This window comes from Pituophis catenifer, unplaced genomic scaffold (genome assembly GCF_029215685.1).
Source record: "Pituophis catenifer annectens isolate HBS135680 unplaced genomic scaffold, rPitCat1.0.hap2 SCAF_1, whole genome shotgun sequence".
Classification (NCBI taxonomy): Eukaryota; Metazoa; Chordata; class Lepidosauria; order Squamata; family Colubridae; genus Pituophis; species Pituophis catenifer.
This window is the reverse complement of record NW_027256881.1, coordinates 20,491,639-20,506,640: the sequence shown is the minus strand read 5'-3', so window position 1 is coordinate 20,506,640 and position 15,002 is coordinate 20,491,639. Positions and strand designations below refer to the sequence as shown.

Genomic DNA, 15,002 nt, shown 5'->3' with positions numbered 1-15,002 from the left:
ATGATTCCCATGCAAATGGGAAGAGGACTTCTATGCCAGTCATCTAGTTTCTTGTTGCGAATATCTTTCCCCTGCCCCCAAATACACTTTCTCACACATATACTATTTCAAATAGTTTAATTTTAAAAATATTCTCTTCAGTGCTAAAATATCTCTTTTCTTCCCTGCGTGGCCAGCACTTTTCATGGCAGCAGGGCCCTGATCATGAAGTCAGTTCCACATGCAGATTGTGATGGGGAGGACAGGTCCGCAGAGACTATAGAGGGCCGGGCAATTGGTGCTAGCTGTGCTAGGTGGCTATTCCACCCCTGAGAAGGGCTGCTCAGAGACAATGCCCCTTTGGTACCTGGGAAGATACTTTGCACTCCGAGGTCCACGTTTGCCAGACTGCAAAGGAGAGCCCTTTAGCCACCTAGATGCAGCCCAGCCTTCACTTCCTAGAACACCTTCTTAGCTGCAGCACCATTATCCTTCCCTGGAGGGGAAAGTTTTTGCTCCCTCCAGCACTAATGGCTTAACCCCACAACTATTGCACAACATCCCAGGCAGACTTCCACCAGGTCCTGACTCACTTCCAGAGAGAATCCTTCACTGTCTGGAGGAGAAAGGACAGGAAAGGATTTGTGAGCTACCTGTTAAGTGCAGAGAACTCCTCTTTCTTACAGGAACCTTCTTAGCTGCAGTCCCCAAAGCCCACAAAGAGGATAAATAAAAAGTATACAAGAGAGGTTGCAACCACCTCATTCCTTAAGCGTGCAAGTCAAGAGGACGTGGCTGAGAGGAGATTGCACAAAAGGGACAAATCTTAACACAGGATGAGCAAAGTTTCATCTGGAGAGGTTATGGAAAGAGCAGGTTGATTCTTGGAGGACACTGCACAGGAGAGAAACACGGAGGTGGAGAAGAATACCAACTTTCAAACAGATTGGTATTTTGACAGGAAGGGGCAGGTGGAGTTTTGAAAACAACTGCATCACAGGATGAAGCAGACTGACTAGCTCTCAGAAGTTGCATGACATATGGAGTTCTGATCTGCACAAAATCTCTTAAGTGGAGGTGCACCAGAATCTTCCTCCCCTCCGTTCACCTGAAAGAAAGAAAGAAAAAAATATGGTTAGCTGGGTTGTCAATACAGGTAGTCCTTGTTCAGCGACTGTTCGAAGTTATAGTGGTGCTGAACTAATGCTTGTTAAATGGTCCTTGAAAATTCAGCAATACCCCTCGTCGTATGATCAAAATTTGAATGGTTGGTAGCCTGCACACATTTATGACGTCAGGGTCTTCAGCTCCCTCCTCCACCTGTCTGCTTTCCCTCATCTCTGCCCTTTTGGCTGTCCTCCACTCTGCTGTCTCTACTGCCCCATTATCCCAGATGACCTTTGCCACCCTGTCAGCAACAGGAGGAGGATGGCAAAGGTCATCTGGGAACAGTGGGGGAAGGTTGGACAGCCAAAAGGACAGAGATAGGAGAGGAGATAGGTGGGCATGGTGAACTGAAGCAGAGGTAAGTGCTGCAGGGCAGGAGAAACATGGGGTCCTGACTTATCAATGGTGAGTCTTGGCCTAATGACCAGAGCCAGGACTACTTGGAAGTGCCATGGTTAAGTGATGTTTCACCTAACGAATGCTTCACCTAACAACAAAAATTCTGTCCCAATAGGGATGTAACCTGACTATCTGTATAGAACGTGAACAAAACCTGTTTTACAATGCTGAAAGAAAAATGTGGAAATACTTCCAATGATGTGACCATATCCCTTTCCCAAATGAGATACATCTAGAAGTACATAATTAGATTTTCTGAACTGAATGTGGACATTATGAACATTATTCATGTGCTTTGAATAGCCTCTTCTAACTGACTAAAGATGAACTTTGTACCTTGCATTCTTGCCAGTATTATAAAAGTTGTTGGCCACCATTTTCTTCTGGGATGTTTTTTAACTTCCTAGACTAACTTATATCCTAGAATTTCCTGATCCTCAACTATCCATTTAATTTTTCTGAGATCAGCCAAAGTTGGCTGGATGCTGCCACCTACTGTGTAAAGCAGTTACTAAAACCACTATAATCCAAGTAAGTCTCTCTTTTTTTCAGGGTAGTAAAAAGATACAAGTCCTCTGAAGCGTAAAATGATGAATTATTTTTTGTATATTTGAGATTACTACGCATATTTTGGGTTTGGAACTGTCTTGCATTATGATTGTCTGGCTGCAATGCTGCAGATACTCCAAGAATCAGTTCCTCGTCCATCACAGAAAGGATTGAGAAATACGGAATCAATGTTGGTCTTGGTTCAATTTCATCATTTACGGTTTGTTGAGTGACAGGTCTCCTATCTATGCAGGGAACAAACATGGAGAAACATGAACCCCTGGAAAGTTCCATATTCAAATGGCCATTATTTACTTTATAATCTGATTGTCGCTAAGAGTAGAATCACCAACCCAGGAATAGTGTGTGGCAGGGGTAAAATCCAAATTTTTTTACTACCGTTTCTGTGGGCATGGCTTGGTGGGCATGGTGTGGCTTGGTGGGCGTGGCTTGGTGAACGTGGCAGGGAAAGGATACTGCAAAATCTCCATTTCCACCCCACTCCAGGGAAAGGATACTGCAAAATCTCCATTCTCACCCCACTCTGGGACCAGCCAGAGGTAGTATTTGCCAGTTCTCTGAAACACTGAAAATTTCCGCTACCGGTTCTCTGAACTACTCAAAATTTCTGCTACCGGTTCTCCAGAACCTGCTGGATTTCACCCTTGGTGTGTGGTTTCATAGACTTAAGGTTATGGAGCTGTGTAAAGGTCTGTATCCCTTTTGAGAATGGAAGCAAATAAGTGTTTTCAATTGATATTTGAATAGGACTATCAAGATTATGTGTATGATTCTATTACTGTTTTTGTACCACAGGATCTGTCAGTCTCTTTGCTAAACACTGTTTCTTTTCTATTTTTTAGGCTACATGTTTATAGTAATCAAAGAATACAGTGTAATATGTGGCCAAGATGTGACTGTCATCTAGTGCTTCACTGCATGGTACCTGTAGGAATATTTGCTCTTCTGAAAATCTTATGTTTCCTTGCCTTTTGGACCTCCCAAGCAGGAGCTATTGTGGAGCTATTACAGATGAACTAAAGCAGGGCCTTCAAATCCTTCAGATTCTTGGTCAAAGGAATGCTCCGTTCAACAAAAGATTTTTTAAAAAAATCCTATCCAATATATTATGAAGGCTTCAGCCTTAAAAGGTACTAGGATATTGATTTGCAATTACATCATGAGTTGCCAGTGGTTTTTTTAAATTTTTTTCTGTTGTTGCTATATCAGAGGAAACCCATAGTGCAGCAGTCTCCAACCTTTCCGGTTTTGTGGACTGGCAGAGTGGGAGGAGAAGGGATGGTTCCATGCTCACCTGCCTGCTATGCACACAAGTGGAGTTGTGTGCACACATGTGCTCGCCTGCTGCCATGGCCTGGTTCTAAATGAGCCTCAGCCCGGTAGTGGGCCATGGCCTGGGGGTTGGGAACCCCTGCCATAGCAGTTTCAGTAGAATAATAATTGCCTGCCAGATCTGCAAAGTCATTTTTAAGGGACGTTTCTTTCTCCCCATTCCTTGCTTATCCAAAAAAGCACAGGCTGCAGAAGGGTGTATCAGCCACTCTTGATTAAGCTACATCTCAGAGGTGGAACATCTGAAGGGCTGCATTTGGCCTGGAGAGCTATTCAGGGCTGGACCTGCTTAGTACTTGGATGGAAGAACTCTAGGGAATACCTGGGAGACTAGACTGTCCTGAGAAGTAGTGAAAGCATCTTAGAAAAAGGCAATGACAGATTACTAAGGGAGATATATGGCTGTATCCATCAAGATGTTAGAAACCAAGCTGGATGTGACAAAGATTTTATTTTAGATTGTATCACATGGAAAATAAGCATAGCTAATCAATTTTCCGATTAAATTCATGGCCTGGCTAGGAATTCTGTAGCTGAATGTCCAGACAGAAATGTCTGAATATTAATACTGCATGCTGCTAAAGAGTGTGGGTCTGAATCTGCCTTAGAAAGCTGTTGCCTGTTTCATAGGCTGTACCTGAGCCTTGAGTTTTACTGGCTCTTCTTTCGTGAGGGTTGGAGGCTCATCAGCTACTTCTGATGGTGGGAGAGCAGGTTCTGAAAGTCAAGAAGAAAAAAGGGTCAATGACACTTCAAGGTTTTTACTGAACTGGCTATTCAATACTCTGCAGAAGTTGAAAATAGCAAGGATAATATGCCATTACTACTGAAGCCCCTTACCAGGAATTCTACATAATATGTCAGGCCTGTCTCAGTTCTCCCTCAGCGGCCATGGGGATGGGTTTTTGTGGTGCCTCAACTTCTTAGCCAAACGACTCACCTTCCAAGGGCTCCTGTCCCAGCGTGGGTGGCTGTGAATCATCAGTGCGGAAGTCAGAAGTGTGGCTAGGGCTCATGGATTCACTTTGCTGTGGACTAGGACTGGAAGCAGCACTACTGTCTGCCTTTAGTTGATAGGTGTCTGAAAGGGAACTCTGATTGCTGTTCTCATCTAAGGAAACCAAACAGGAAAAAAACACTTTTCAGTGAACTGGAACCAGAAGTAGCACTGCAGGTGTATCTGCAAGATAATAACTGGAACAAAACTCAGATTTTCAAATGGTTGGGTAAGTAAAACTTATAATCCCCTTCCCTAGTCAGTGTAATACTCAGACAGAGAGAGCCAGGACCAAGGGATGGTTTTAGGTCTACTACAGTTCTTTAACAGACTAGAAAGACTATTGAACACAAAATCCCATTTCATGAGAATCTTGAGGTTTTGTGTTAAAATCAAATTCAAGTTTCTAAGACTTATGGACTGAAGGGATCCTCTGAAGTTTGCTGAAATATCAGAAACAAAGTGAAATTCCAATAGCTGGAGGCAGAAATTCAGCTTTTCCTATACATCTATGATGACAGACAAAGCCAGACTAAATTTCAAAACTAGGGAGAAAGAGGGAAATTACATTAAAATAGCAATTTTTGATCTTTGGTTATATAATTAATTTAAGTTACACAAATCTCCAAAATGTTTTCTTGATATTATTTGCAATAGTATGTGAGCATATAGAATTACAAGGCTGGAAGGGACCCTGGAGGTCTTTTAGTCCAACCCCCTGTCCAAGGCAGATCTTATTGTATTCTGGACAAATGGCTGTCCAATCTTTTCTTGAAAACCTCCAGCTATGAATTACTCCAACCCTGGAAAGCAGGCTGTTCCACTGATGGTTCTTACTATCAGGAAACTTCTGTTCCAGGTTGGATCTCTCTTTGATAAGTTTCCACCCATTGCTTCTGGTCTTGCTTTCAGGTGCTTCCTTTCTCCCGGTGACTGCCCCTCAAGTATCACAAGATAGCTATTATGTCACACCTAATCCTTCTCTTTGTTAGGCTAGACATAATTAAGGGATGAACAATCCCTTAATTGTTCATCATACAGCCTCCAGACCCTTTATCATCTTTGTTGCCCTTCTCTTTTTGCACTCTTTCTATGGTCTCAACATGTTTTGTATCATGGTGACCAGAATTGGACAGAGTATTCCAAATGTGGCTTCACTAATGCAATATAGAGCAGCACTATTGTTTCTTGTGATCTTGATACTATCTCTTCGTTGATGCAGCCTAGGACTGCATTGGCTTTGTTAAGGATATTGTTGTTGTGTTACCAACCAGCAGAGTAAATGCACAAGGAAACGTTGCTGAGAGCAATGAATAAGAGATATGCAAACTGGTTTATCAAAAGCTTACTTTATAGTAGAAAAACAGTCTCATAGTCTTTAAACAAATTCCAAGTCTTTGCCAGTAAATCAGTCCAGTAGTTACAGAATCTTCTTACCCAACAAACAGTAGTTGGTTAGAATAACAAACTCACTCTGGTTCACAAACCACGATGGTTGCAGATCCATCAAACGATGATTAGCAGATAGCAACTCCTCACTATGGTAGCATATCATACTCTGGTAGCATATCACATCAGCTTCATCATAACACAATGGCAGCATATCATAGCAGCTTCATCATAGCAGCAACTGAATACGTTGCAGTACCTTGCTTAAATACTCTCACAACCAGTCATTACCTAATTACAGCATGACTCAGCATTAAAGTCACATAATACATTTACAGATTAAAGTTACAGTACACTTATATTGCCTGGACAACTTGTTAGGCTCAAACTATATCCTAACAGGCTTTTTTTGGCAGCTGCAAAACTCTGTTGTCTTATACTTATGTGATGGTCCATTAGGACACCAAGATCTCTCACACAGTTACTACTGTTGAACCAGGTTACCATCTATTCTATACCTATGCATTTGTTTTTTCCTGCCTAAGTGCAGGAATACTATATTATCGTAACACGGTTTGAAAGATGGGTCCATCTAGCCCAGTATTAGCCACTTTTGACTAGCAATGATTTGCCATGATTTGAAATGGGGATGTTGCTTTCTTAATCCTGTTATGTGGTAATGATGCCTCAGGCTCTTACAGAACCTCTTTGCCGGCGCTTGCAGAGCCATGTCTTTTCTGCTTTATCAAATATGCAAGAAAGACCTGAAGTCTAATCACCTTGGAATTCCAGGAGAAGGGAAGAGTTGGCTGCAGTTTCAGCTGGATAGCCATTTGGTTCTGGGACAGCAGCAGTACCACTGGATTTGGACTTCTCTTTCTTGAAATGAGAAAGAAGGCAGTGAGTTTTGTAGCAAAAGAAATATCTCTACCACATATATGCACCCTCTACAATTAGCAGTTGGAGCAGATTGGGCTTCAGAGGCCACCAGTAGACTCAAGGATTTCCTCAAGGATTCTCCATGAGGAAAGCAAGGCCCCCTTATCTGGAATGTAATAGGTCTTTGAAGAATTAAGCATGAGAGCTACAGTTTTGCTATCATTTATTAAGAAGGCTTTACATAATGCTCTCTCTTCCTCATCACACATCCAAGTTGTCATTTATTTAGAAAATGTACTGCGTGTGCTGCCCAACTCACTCTGGGTGATTGCACCAGTGATTTACAGACATAAATATCTCAAATACAAAACCCAATAAACCTCTGCTTCCCTACCAATAACAATCAAAGAAACCACTATATCACCCTGGGGTCCCCAGGCCCATTGGCAAAAGCATGTCTTCAGGGTCTTTCAAAACAGTATCAATTTGGGAGCCAATCTTATCTCCACAGGGATGATGTTCCACAGGGAGGAAGCCACAACAGAGGAGGCCCTTCTTCATGGTCCCACTAGATGAACTTCCTTAAGAAAGGGGACCCATAACATACCCTGCCTCCCGACTCTGGTGGGTCAGATAAGAAGTAGCTGGGAAAGGATGGTCCTTGCAAATATACCAAAGCAGAAGGGATTTGTTTCGTTTTTAATTTCCTTCAGAGAGGCAGGAAGTCTATTGAAAATGAACTGACACCTGTCACACTACCGGAAAGATTGTATTTTTGTTTGTAGGAAGGGAAAGTAAAAGTTAGCATATTGCTCATTCTGCCAGGTGCTCCAGTTCTTGCCTCATGCTGGAGAATAGCCCAAGCCCCCCTCCAGCAGGCACCGTTCCTTGAAGCTCTCATTCCTCACCTCTTTGCTATCAGCCACAGGTACCCACTTGAATATCCGCAGAGATGTGTCTCCCACGGTTACCCATTTCTTCTCCCTGCATCAAAGCATGAATGAGATTAGATACAGTCAAGTAACCTTCTTCCCCAGCTACAATTTACAAGACTGGCTTAGGTGAACAATGAAGTTATTTCAGTTTCATTGGGTTTCTGCTTTTTTTCTTAAGCTGTACTGAGGCCAAGGTGAAATTGTACAACCTAGTATGCCTTCTCCCCTTTTGGGGGGAAGGTGAATTGTAGCACTCTGTGTTCAGAACTGTGAATGAAACAATCACTTAGCTCAGGAGTAAATAACATTTTGGAATCCAAACTCTATACTTAGCCTTTGAGTGTGTCTCAAGGGGCCATATAATAAAAAATAGGCAGGGTCATGTCAAAAATGAAACAATTTAATTTAATGTATGTTAAGTTACATATGGATAATAAAACAACTTCTCAGACTAATATTGTTTGTTTTTTAATACATTAATGAGTATAATTCGGTGGCAACTTTTGGAAGGCCTGTTAGGGATGCACCCAAGCTTTATGTGATTTCACAGGCCAGAGATGTAAAACAGCATTAAAAATACTGTAGACAAAAAAAATAATAGCTGAACACAAAATGGTATCTTCAATCCATTTAGTATAATCTGCTGGTCTGTACTAAAAGATTTACAATAAACCCAAGACTAATCTTTTTGCATGTTTCCTACAGCTACCAAACTTACTTTAGCTATTGTGGGGAACCACAAGAGTTCTCAAGTACGCAGATAAGCTGAAGTTATTTTCTCAGAATCTCAAGTTGTTTACAGCTTTACGTACCAGCACCATTCGATAAGAAACTGAACTTCTACAGTACTAACCTTTGATACTTGGCAATCCTCTTACTATTGCTTCTCTACCATTGTTCAATATCTTTCAACAGATGTTGAACTTAATTTATGCATCAGTAACGTCTAAAGTTTTGTAATAACAGCTAGAGATTGTATTCACATAACATAAAAAAACAATTCAGCCCATATAAACGGTTTCAAACTATTTCCTAAAGCAAAACATATCAACCATGTTATATCTTACTGTGATGACCTTCACACCATGTTAAGACATAATGAAATTTATTTAGTCCTGACATAGCCATTACTGGCTTTAAACCATCATTTATGGTTTAGCATGTTGTGTGAAGAAATTTAAGCGTTTTTTCAACAAAAAAAAAGTCTGGTTCTGACAGGCTTGGCTCCTTTTTCTTTTGCTGCTAACTTAGAAGAGAAACTATTTTTTATTACTTTGGTGCTATTTTACCAATTTTCACTTGTTTATAGCATGCTCCATTCTTTTCTTTTCTTTTAATCCAGCATCCAAGATGACAGTGCGCGTAGATGCTGTGTCTTTAAGCTCCTGGTGTTGGACAGTGAGTGGGCAAAAACTAGTCTATACCTGCGGGGAGTTACTAAAGATTGGATTTTCTAGTCAACTAGATTTTACCGACTTCCAGAGGTCTCATAATATACCGAGTGATATAGTAAGACTGCCAGGCTTTCCATGGATCGTTGTTGGGCCTGGGAGGCAATGTTGACAGTGAAGAGAGAGGAAGCATAAGCGGGGATGCAGAGCTGGTTTGCTAGCTCAGTTACGGAAGCAGCCTCACAAACCAGCATTACCAAGTATTTTTCTAACCAACGCTAGATCCTTTGTCAACAAAACTGATGAACTAGAGCTATGGATGGCGGCGAATAAACTCATTCACGACTGCTGTGTGATGATTATCACAGAGACCTGGCTTCATCCATTTGTACCAGACGCATCAGTGGAGCTAAATAACTGCACCACACACTACTTTAACAGAAACAGCAACTCCGGTGAAAGCAAAAGTGGGGGACTTTGTATTTACACACATAATGAGTGGTGTATTAACAGTAGAGTTACTTATACACACAGTTTTCCAGATGTGGAATTCTTAACTGTCATTTGTTGGCCATTTAATTTACCTAGAGAGATTTCTGTTATAGATATCACCGCTGTCTATATTCCACCTGATGCCAATGTTAGCACAGCGCTCTCTTAAGTTACATGACGCTGTCGAGAGGCAGCAACAATCTTACCCTGAGGGTGCTTTTGTCGTGGCTGGGGATTTTAATCAAGCCTGTCCACAGTCTGTTCTTCCTAAGTTTATGCCGTATGTGCAGTGTACCACCAGAGGTAAGAACACTTAGACCATATGCATTCAAACTTAAGACAGGCATATAGAGCAATCCCCTTCTCCCATCTGGGTACTTCTGACCACATCTCTCTGCTATTGTGCCCAAAGTATATTCCCCTTAGGAAAAGGATACAGCCAGTCAGGAAAACTGTTAAAATCTGGCCGGAGGGAGCACTCTGCCAGTTGCAGGACTGCTTTGAGACTACTGAATGGAGTATATTTGAACATTTGGAGCTGCAAGAATTCACTAATGCTGTACTCTCTTACATTAAAACATGCACAGAAAATGTAACAGTGAATAAGTGCATTAGAGTTTATAGTAATCATAAACCCTGGATGTCAGCAGAGATACAATCACTCTGAGAGCCCTAAACTTCACCTTCAAGGCAGGAAATAAAGACGAATACAAGGCCAGGGCAAACTTGAGGAGAGGCATTAAGGCGTCTAAACAGGAATACAAACAAAAAGTAGAGAAGCATCTGGCAGATGATAACCCAAGACAGGTGTGGCAGGGGTTGCAACATCTAACCAATTATAAGGGAAATGCGATGAAAACAGCCAATGCTGATGCCCTGCTGGTGGAGGAGCTGAATAGCTTCTTTGCCCACTTTGAGGTTAAAAGACCTGTCTCTGTGGCTCTAGCTCAAAGGCCCTCAAATCCAGGGGTGAAATATAAATTTTTTTGCTACCAGTTCTGTGGGCATGGCTTAATTAGTGGCCGTGGCTTGGTGGTAAGGTGACTGGGTGGGCGTGGCCAAGTCAATGTCACTTCTTTGCCCTTTTTAACCTACAAAATACAACACAACACAACAGGCTCACCCACAATGTAAAAGCAGCTGTACTAGACCCAAAATGGCCCCTGCAACAAGCAGGAACCTCACACAGCCACAAAAAGCCCCCAAAACCAACTTTCACACTTTTCACACACAAAATTCCACATACAGCTTTGTGAGATTTTGTGTGTTTCTGTAGTTAGAGTGAAACACTACAGAAACACACTAAATCTCAGAAAGCTGCACAAATATTATTTTATTTTAATTTATTTTTATTTTTATATAAAAGCAGCTAAATTTAAAACTTCCTAAACTTTAAATGGCTAGGTCTAAAAAAAGAACTAAAAAAAACCCCAATTAACTATTTTTTTAAAGCTCCCAAAGGGGAAAAAAACTTACCCAATAGAACAGGGGTCTCCAACCTTGGCAACTTTAAGACATGTGGACTTCAACTCCCAGAATTCCTCAGCCAGCTTTGCTGGGAGTTGAAGTCCACAAGTCTAGGCAGGAAGGCAGGCAGGCAGAAAGGGCTGCTCACCAATGAGCTTGATTGCAGGCAGGGAGATTCAGTTGCTTGCTGATGCATGGATTGCAATCGTCATGTGATCAGCAGCTAAGATAAGCAAGCTGGAGGCTGGGGAGGGGGGAGAAAAAAAGAACCTTTTTTCTTTTACATGGCTCTGGCGATCCAAGCTGAGTTGCCTGATTAGCAGGCAACTCAGCTGGGATGTCAGAGCTTGGCTGGTCAGAGCCATTTAAAAGGGAAAAAAGGCTCTGATGATCGCAGGACTCAGCTGGGCATGGGGGGCAGGGGCAGGGATTTTTGCTACCAGTTCTCCGAACTGCCCGCCACCATCGCTACCTACTCGCCCGAGCCAGTCCAAACTGGGAGCATTTCACCCCTGCTCTAAACTTCAGCCACTCACCCTGCATGAACATCAAGTGAAAGCTGTGCTGAAGGCCATAAATCCCAACAAAGCTGCAGGTCCAGACGGAGTGCTGGGGAAAGTGGTAAAAACCTGCACTGCCCAATTAACAGGGGTCCTAACAAGAATTTTTAACATCTCCCTGCAATTTGCTAGAATTCCAACTTGCTTGAAAGCAGCCACAATCATTCCAGTTCCGAAGAAAGCAGCCATAAACAGCCTGAATGACTATAGACCCATTGCACTGATGTCTATAGTGATGAAGTGCTTTAAGAGACTGGTTCTACAACACCTGAGGTCTTATCTTCCACTAAATTTTGATCAACACCTGTTTGCTTATAGAAGCAACAGGTCGACAGAAGACACCATCGCCACTGCTTTACATATTGCATTGAGACACCTCGAGAAATCTGGGAACTATGTTAGAATGCTTTTTATAAACTATAGCTCGGCCTTTAATACCATCTTACCAGGCATTCTCATTGAAAAGCTGACTGACCTGAATTTCCCTCCCCTTCTTTGTGACTGGGTCAAAGAGTTCCTGACGGACTGTCCACAAACAGTAAGGGTTGGGTCTCTGACATCTTCCACCCTGAAGCTCAAGCACAGGCTCCCCTCAGGGCTATATGCTCAGCCCCTTCCTCTACTTGCTGCATACGTATGGCTGAATATCCTCGAATCCATCTAACACTAGAATAAAGTTTGCAGACGACACAATGGTTTTGGGGCTTATAACTGGAGGGACAAATCAGCATACAGGGAAGAAGTCCAGAAGATATCCATATGGTGCTCAAAAAACAACTTATATCTAAATACTAGCAAAACAAAGAGATGGTGCTAGATTTCCGGAAGCACAGAGACGAACCTGCCCTACTATATATTGAGGGGGGCTGTGTGGAGAGGGTTTCCGCTTTTAAATTCTTGGGAGTGCTCATTAGTCAAGATCTCACCTGGAAAAAACAACATGTCCCTGGTGGTTAGTAAGGCTCAACAGAGACTTCACTTCCTTAGAGTCCTGCGGAAAAATCAGGTGGAACAACGGCTGATGACTTTTTTCTATTGTTCTACAATAGAAAGTATCCTCACATACTGTTATAACAGTATAGCAGTGTTTCCCAAACTTGGGAACTTTAAGAAGTGTGGACTTCAACTCCCAGAATTCCCCATCCAGCATGGCTGGCTGTGGGATTTTGGGAGTTGAAGTCCATACATCTTGAAGTTCCCAAGTTTGGGAAACACTGCAGTATGGTATGCTAGTCTAACAGCTGCGGACGGGATGGCACTACAGAGAGTGATCAATTGGGCACAAGAAACCATTGGTTGCCCTCTAACACCACTAGATTACATTGCCAGATCTCACTGTTTCAGCAGAGTAAGGAAGATACTTAGGGGTGATTCACACTCTGGCCAGTGTCTCTTTTCGCTTCTACCATCGGACAGAAGACATCGAAGCATAGCCAGTCTGACAAACAGGTTTAAAAACAGCTTCTACCCATGGGCTGTCAGACTCTTAAACACAATCACAATCACTCCATGGACATACGGAAACGTATGACTAGTCTTTTCCCCCCCAATTACTTGTATAGGGATTATTCTACTTGTATAGGGATTATTCTCTATATTATTTGTGTTGTTTTGTACTTTCTGTTATGGATTGCACCAGGGAGGCTAAACCAATTTCATTATATATATATTATGTACAATGACAATAGAGGGTATACTATACTATCTTAGGAACTCTATCTGGAAAGCATAAGCTGCTCAATTCCAGCCACTTTTTCTTGTAGCCAAAACATCTGATGCCAGACCACAGGAATTTGAATTTATTCCTCCTCCCCCACCAAATTTAGCCATTCATTGTTTTTAAACAGTAACCAAGTTAGAATTTAATTTCTCTATCCCACTCCTGTACAATTGTATAGTCATGTATCTGTATGACCCAAATTTTTAAAAAACGTATCTGTACCTAGTTGCCAATGAAGTGAATCAAAATTCATTGCTGGGTGTTTTTTTATTCACCCTCTTGTTTTTAATAGCAGCCAGCCAAAACAACCCCCCACCACCACTCTTAAGGAGTATACCAATAGCCAATCTTCAAGTTGTTTATCTTTAGATCCTGAGGTTCAGATGCCACTTGCTATATCAGACCAAATAATATGCAACTGTAGAAGAAACATAAACCAGGCCCTGAACAATCACATCTCTGCAACCCAGGAAGAACATGGCTCTCATATACTGGCCCCCAAATCATACCAGCTGCATTGAGTTGCTTGTTTCTCCTTATCAGAACTCTGAGCTCCAACAAGGAAAACAATGTCTTGGCCAAAATAATCATCCCTTGGCTGTGACTTGTGTGTAGATATGGATCATAACACATGTCCTAATACAGATTAGTCAGACATTCCCATCTGCCAAAACAGGGCAGGAAGACATTCCATATGAGGTGTTACCAAATCTCATATTCTGTGGTAGACTAACTCTAAAACAGTGTTTCTCAACCTTGGTAGCTTGAAGATGGGTGGACTTCAACTCCCAGAATCCCCCAGCCAGCAGCGCTGGCTGGGGGATTCTGGGAGTTGAAGTCCACCCATCTTCAAGCTACCAAGGTTGAGAAACACTGCTCTAAAAGATGGAGGCTCTGTTTCTTGCTAATGAGCCCCTATATTCTCAATTCTCACCTCTGAATTATGGAGATGCTACTATTTGGCCTACCTTTCAAGGTTATTGCACAGATTGCTAACGTCACACAATTACAGGTTTTTAAAAATCGAGATGGGCTGAAATCTTCTTCCCCTTCCTGTTTATGCATACAAAACTTGTGGGGCCAACAAGCAGAAATCTCCCACCTGCCCGCATCCACCTCCAAGCAGCTGGATGAGGCAGGCAGCTGCAGGTAGGCCCGCCAATTCCTATAGCAACCCGGCTCCCTACTATTTTAGCTCCCCTGGGATTCGACTGGTGTAGCGTCACGTCAATCTAAACTATGTGACAGGTCCCACTGCCTGCACTACAAATCGCACAGCTCCCCGCACCCGGCCACTTCAGTTATTACAAGATGATTGGCCGTTTCGCAAAAGCCCCACCCACCAAAATAAACGCCTGCCACCAGTTGGCTGCTTAGCTGTCACCAAGGCCGCATTCGGCGGGGATTGGTTGACCCCTTATCAGACCCCTCCCCCCCACGACCCCTCCCTCCTGTCCCTCACCATTTGCGAACGCGCTCGATCGCCGCCATGACTTTTTTGATGTCATCCTTGGCGCGGCTGCGGGTCTCTGCCCGCACTGAGCGGCCCGACATGGCGCCTGTGGCCCCAGCAGCCCCAGATCCCGCAGCAGCCGCTGTGCCCACACGCGCATGCGCGTGCCGCCCCTCTACCTCCGTGCGTAACGCGTCAGCGCCCCGCCTGAGGAAAAGTACGGGCTCCTTCAGCGCATGCGCGAGGCGGTTTCATATGCCCCGTGCATAGGG

General features: G+C 42.9%; 1 protein-coding gene across 1 annotated transcript; it reads right to left on the bottom strand.

The window, feature by feature from the left end:
• Positions 1-100: 100 nt before the first annotated feature.
• On the bottom strand, positions 101-14,894 carry BCL7B (BAF chromatin remodeling complex subunit BCL7B). Its single transcript, XM_070946534.1, has 6 exons — positions 14,740-14,894; positions 7,621-7,696; positions 6,613-6,712; positions 4,388-4,558; positions 4,085-4,164; positions 101-1,087 (listed from the first exon to the last, which is right to left on the bottom strand). The coding sequence occupies exons 1-6, from the start codon at positions 14,829-14,831 to the stop codon at positions 995-997; spliced, it is 612 nt and encodes a 203-aa protein (XP_070802635.1). The 5' UTR covers positions 14,832-14,894; the 3' UTR covers positions 101-994.
• Between the last annotated feature and the right edge of the window lie 108 nt (positions 14,895-15,002).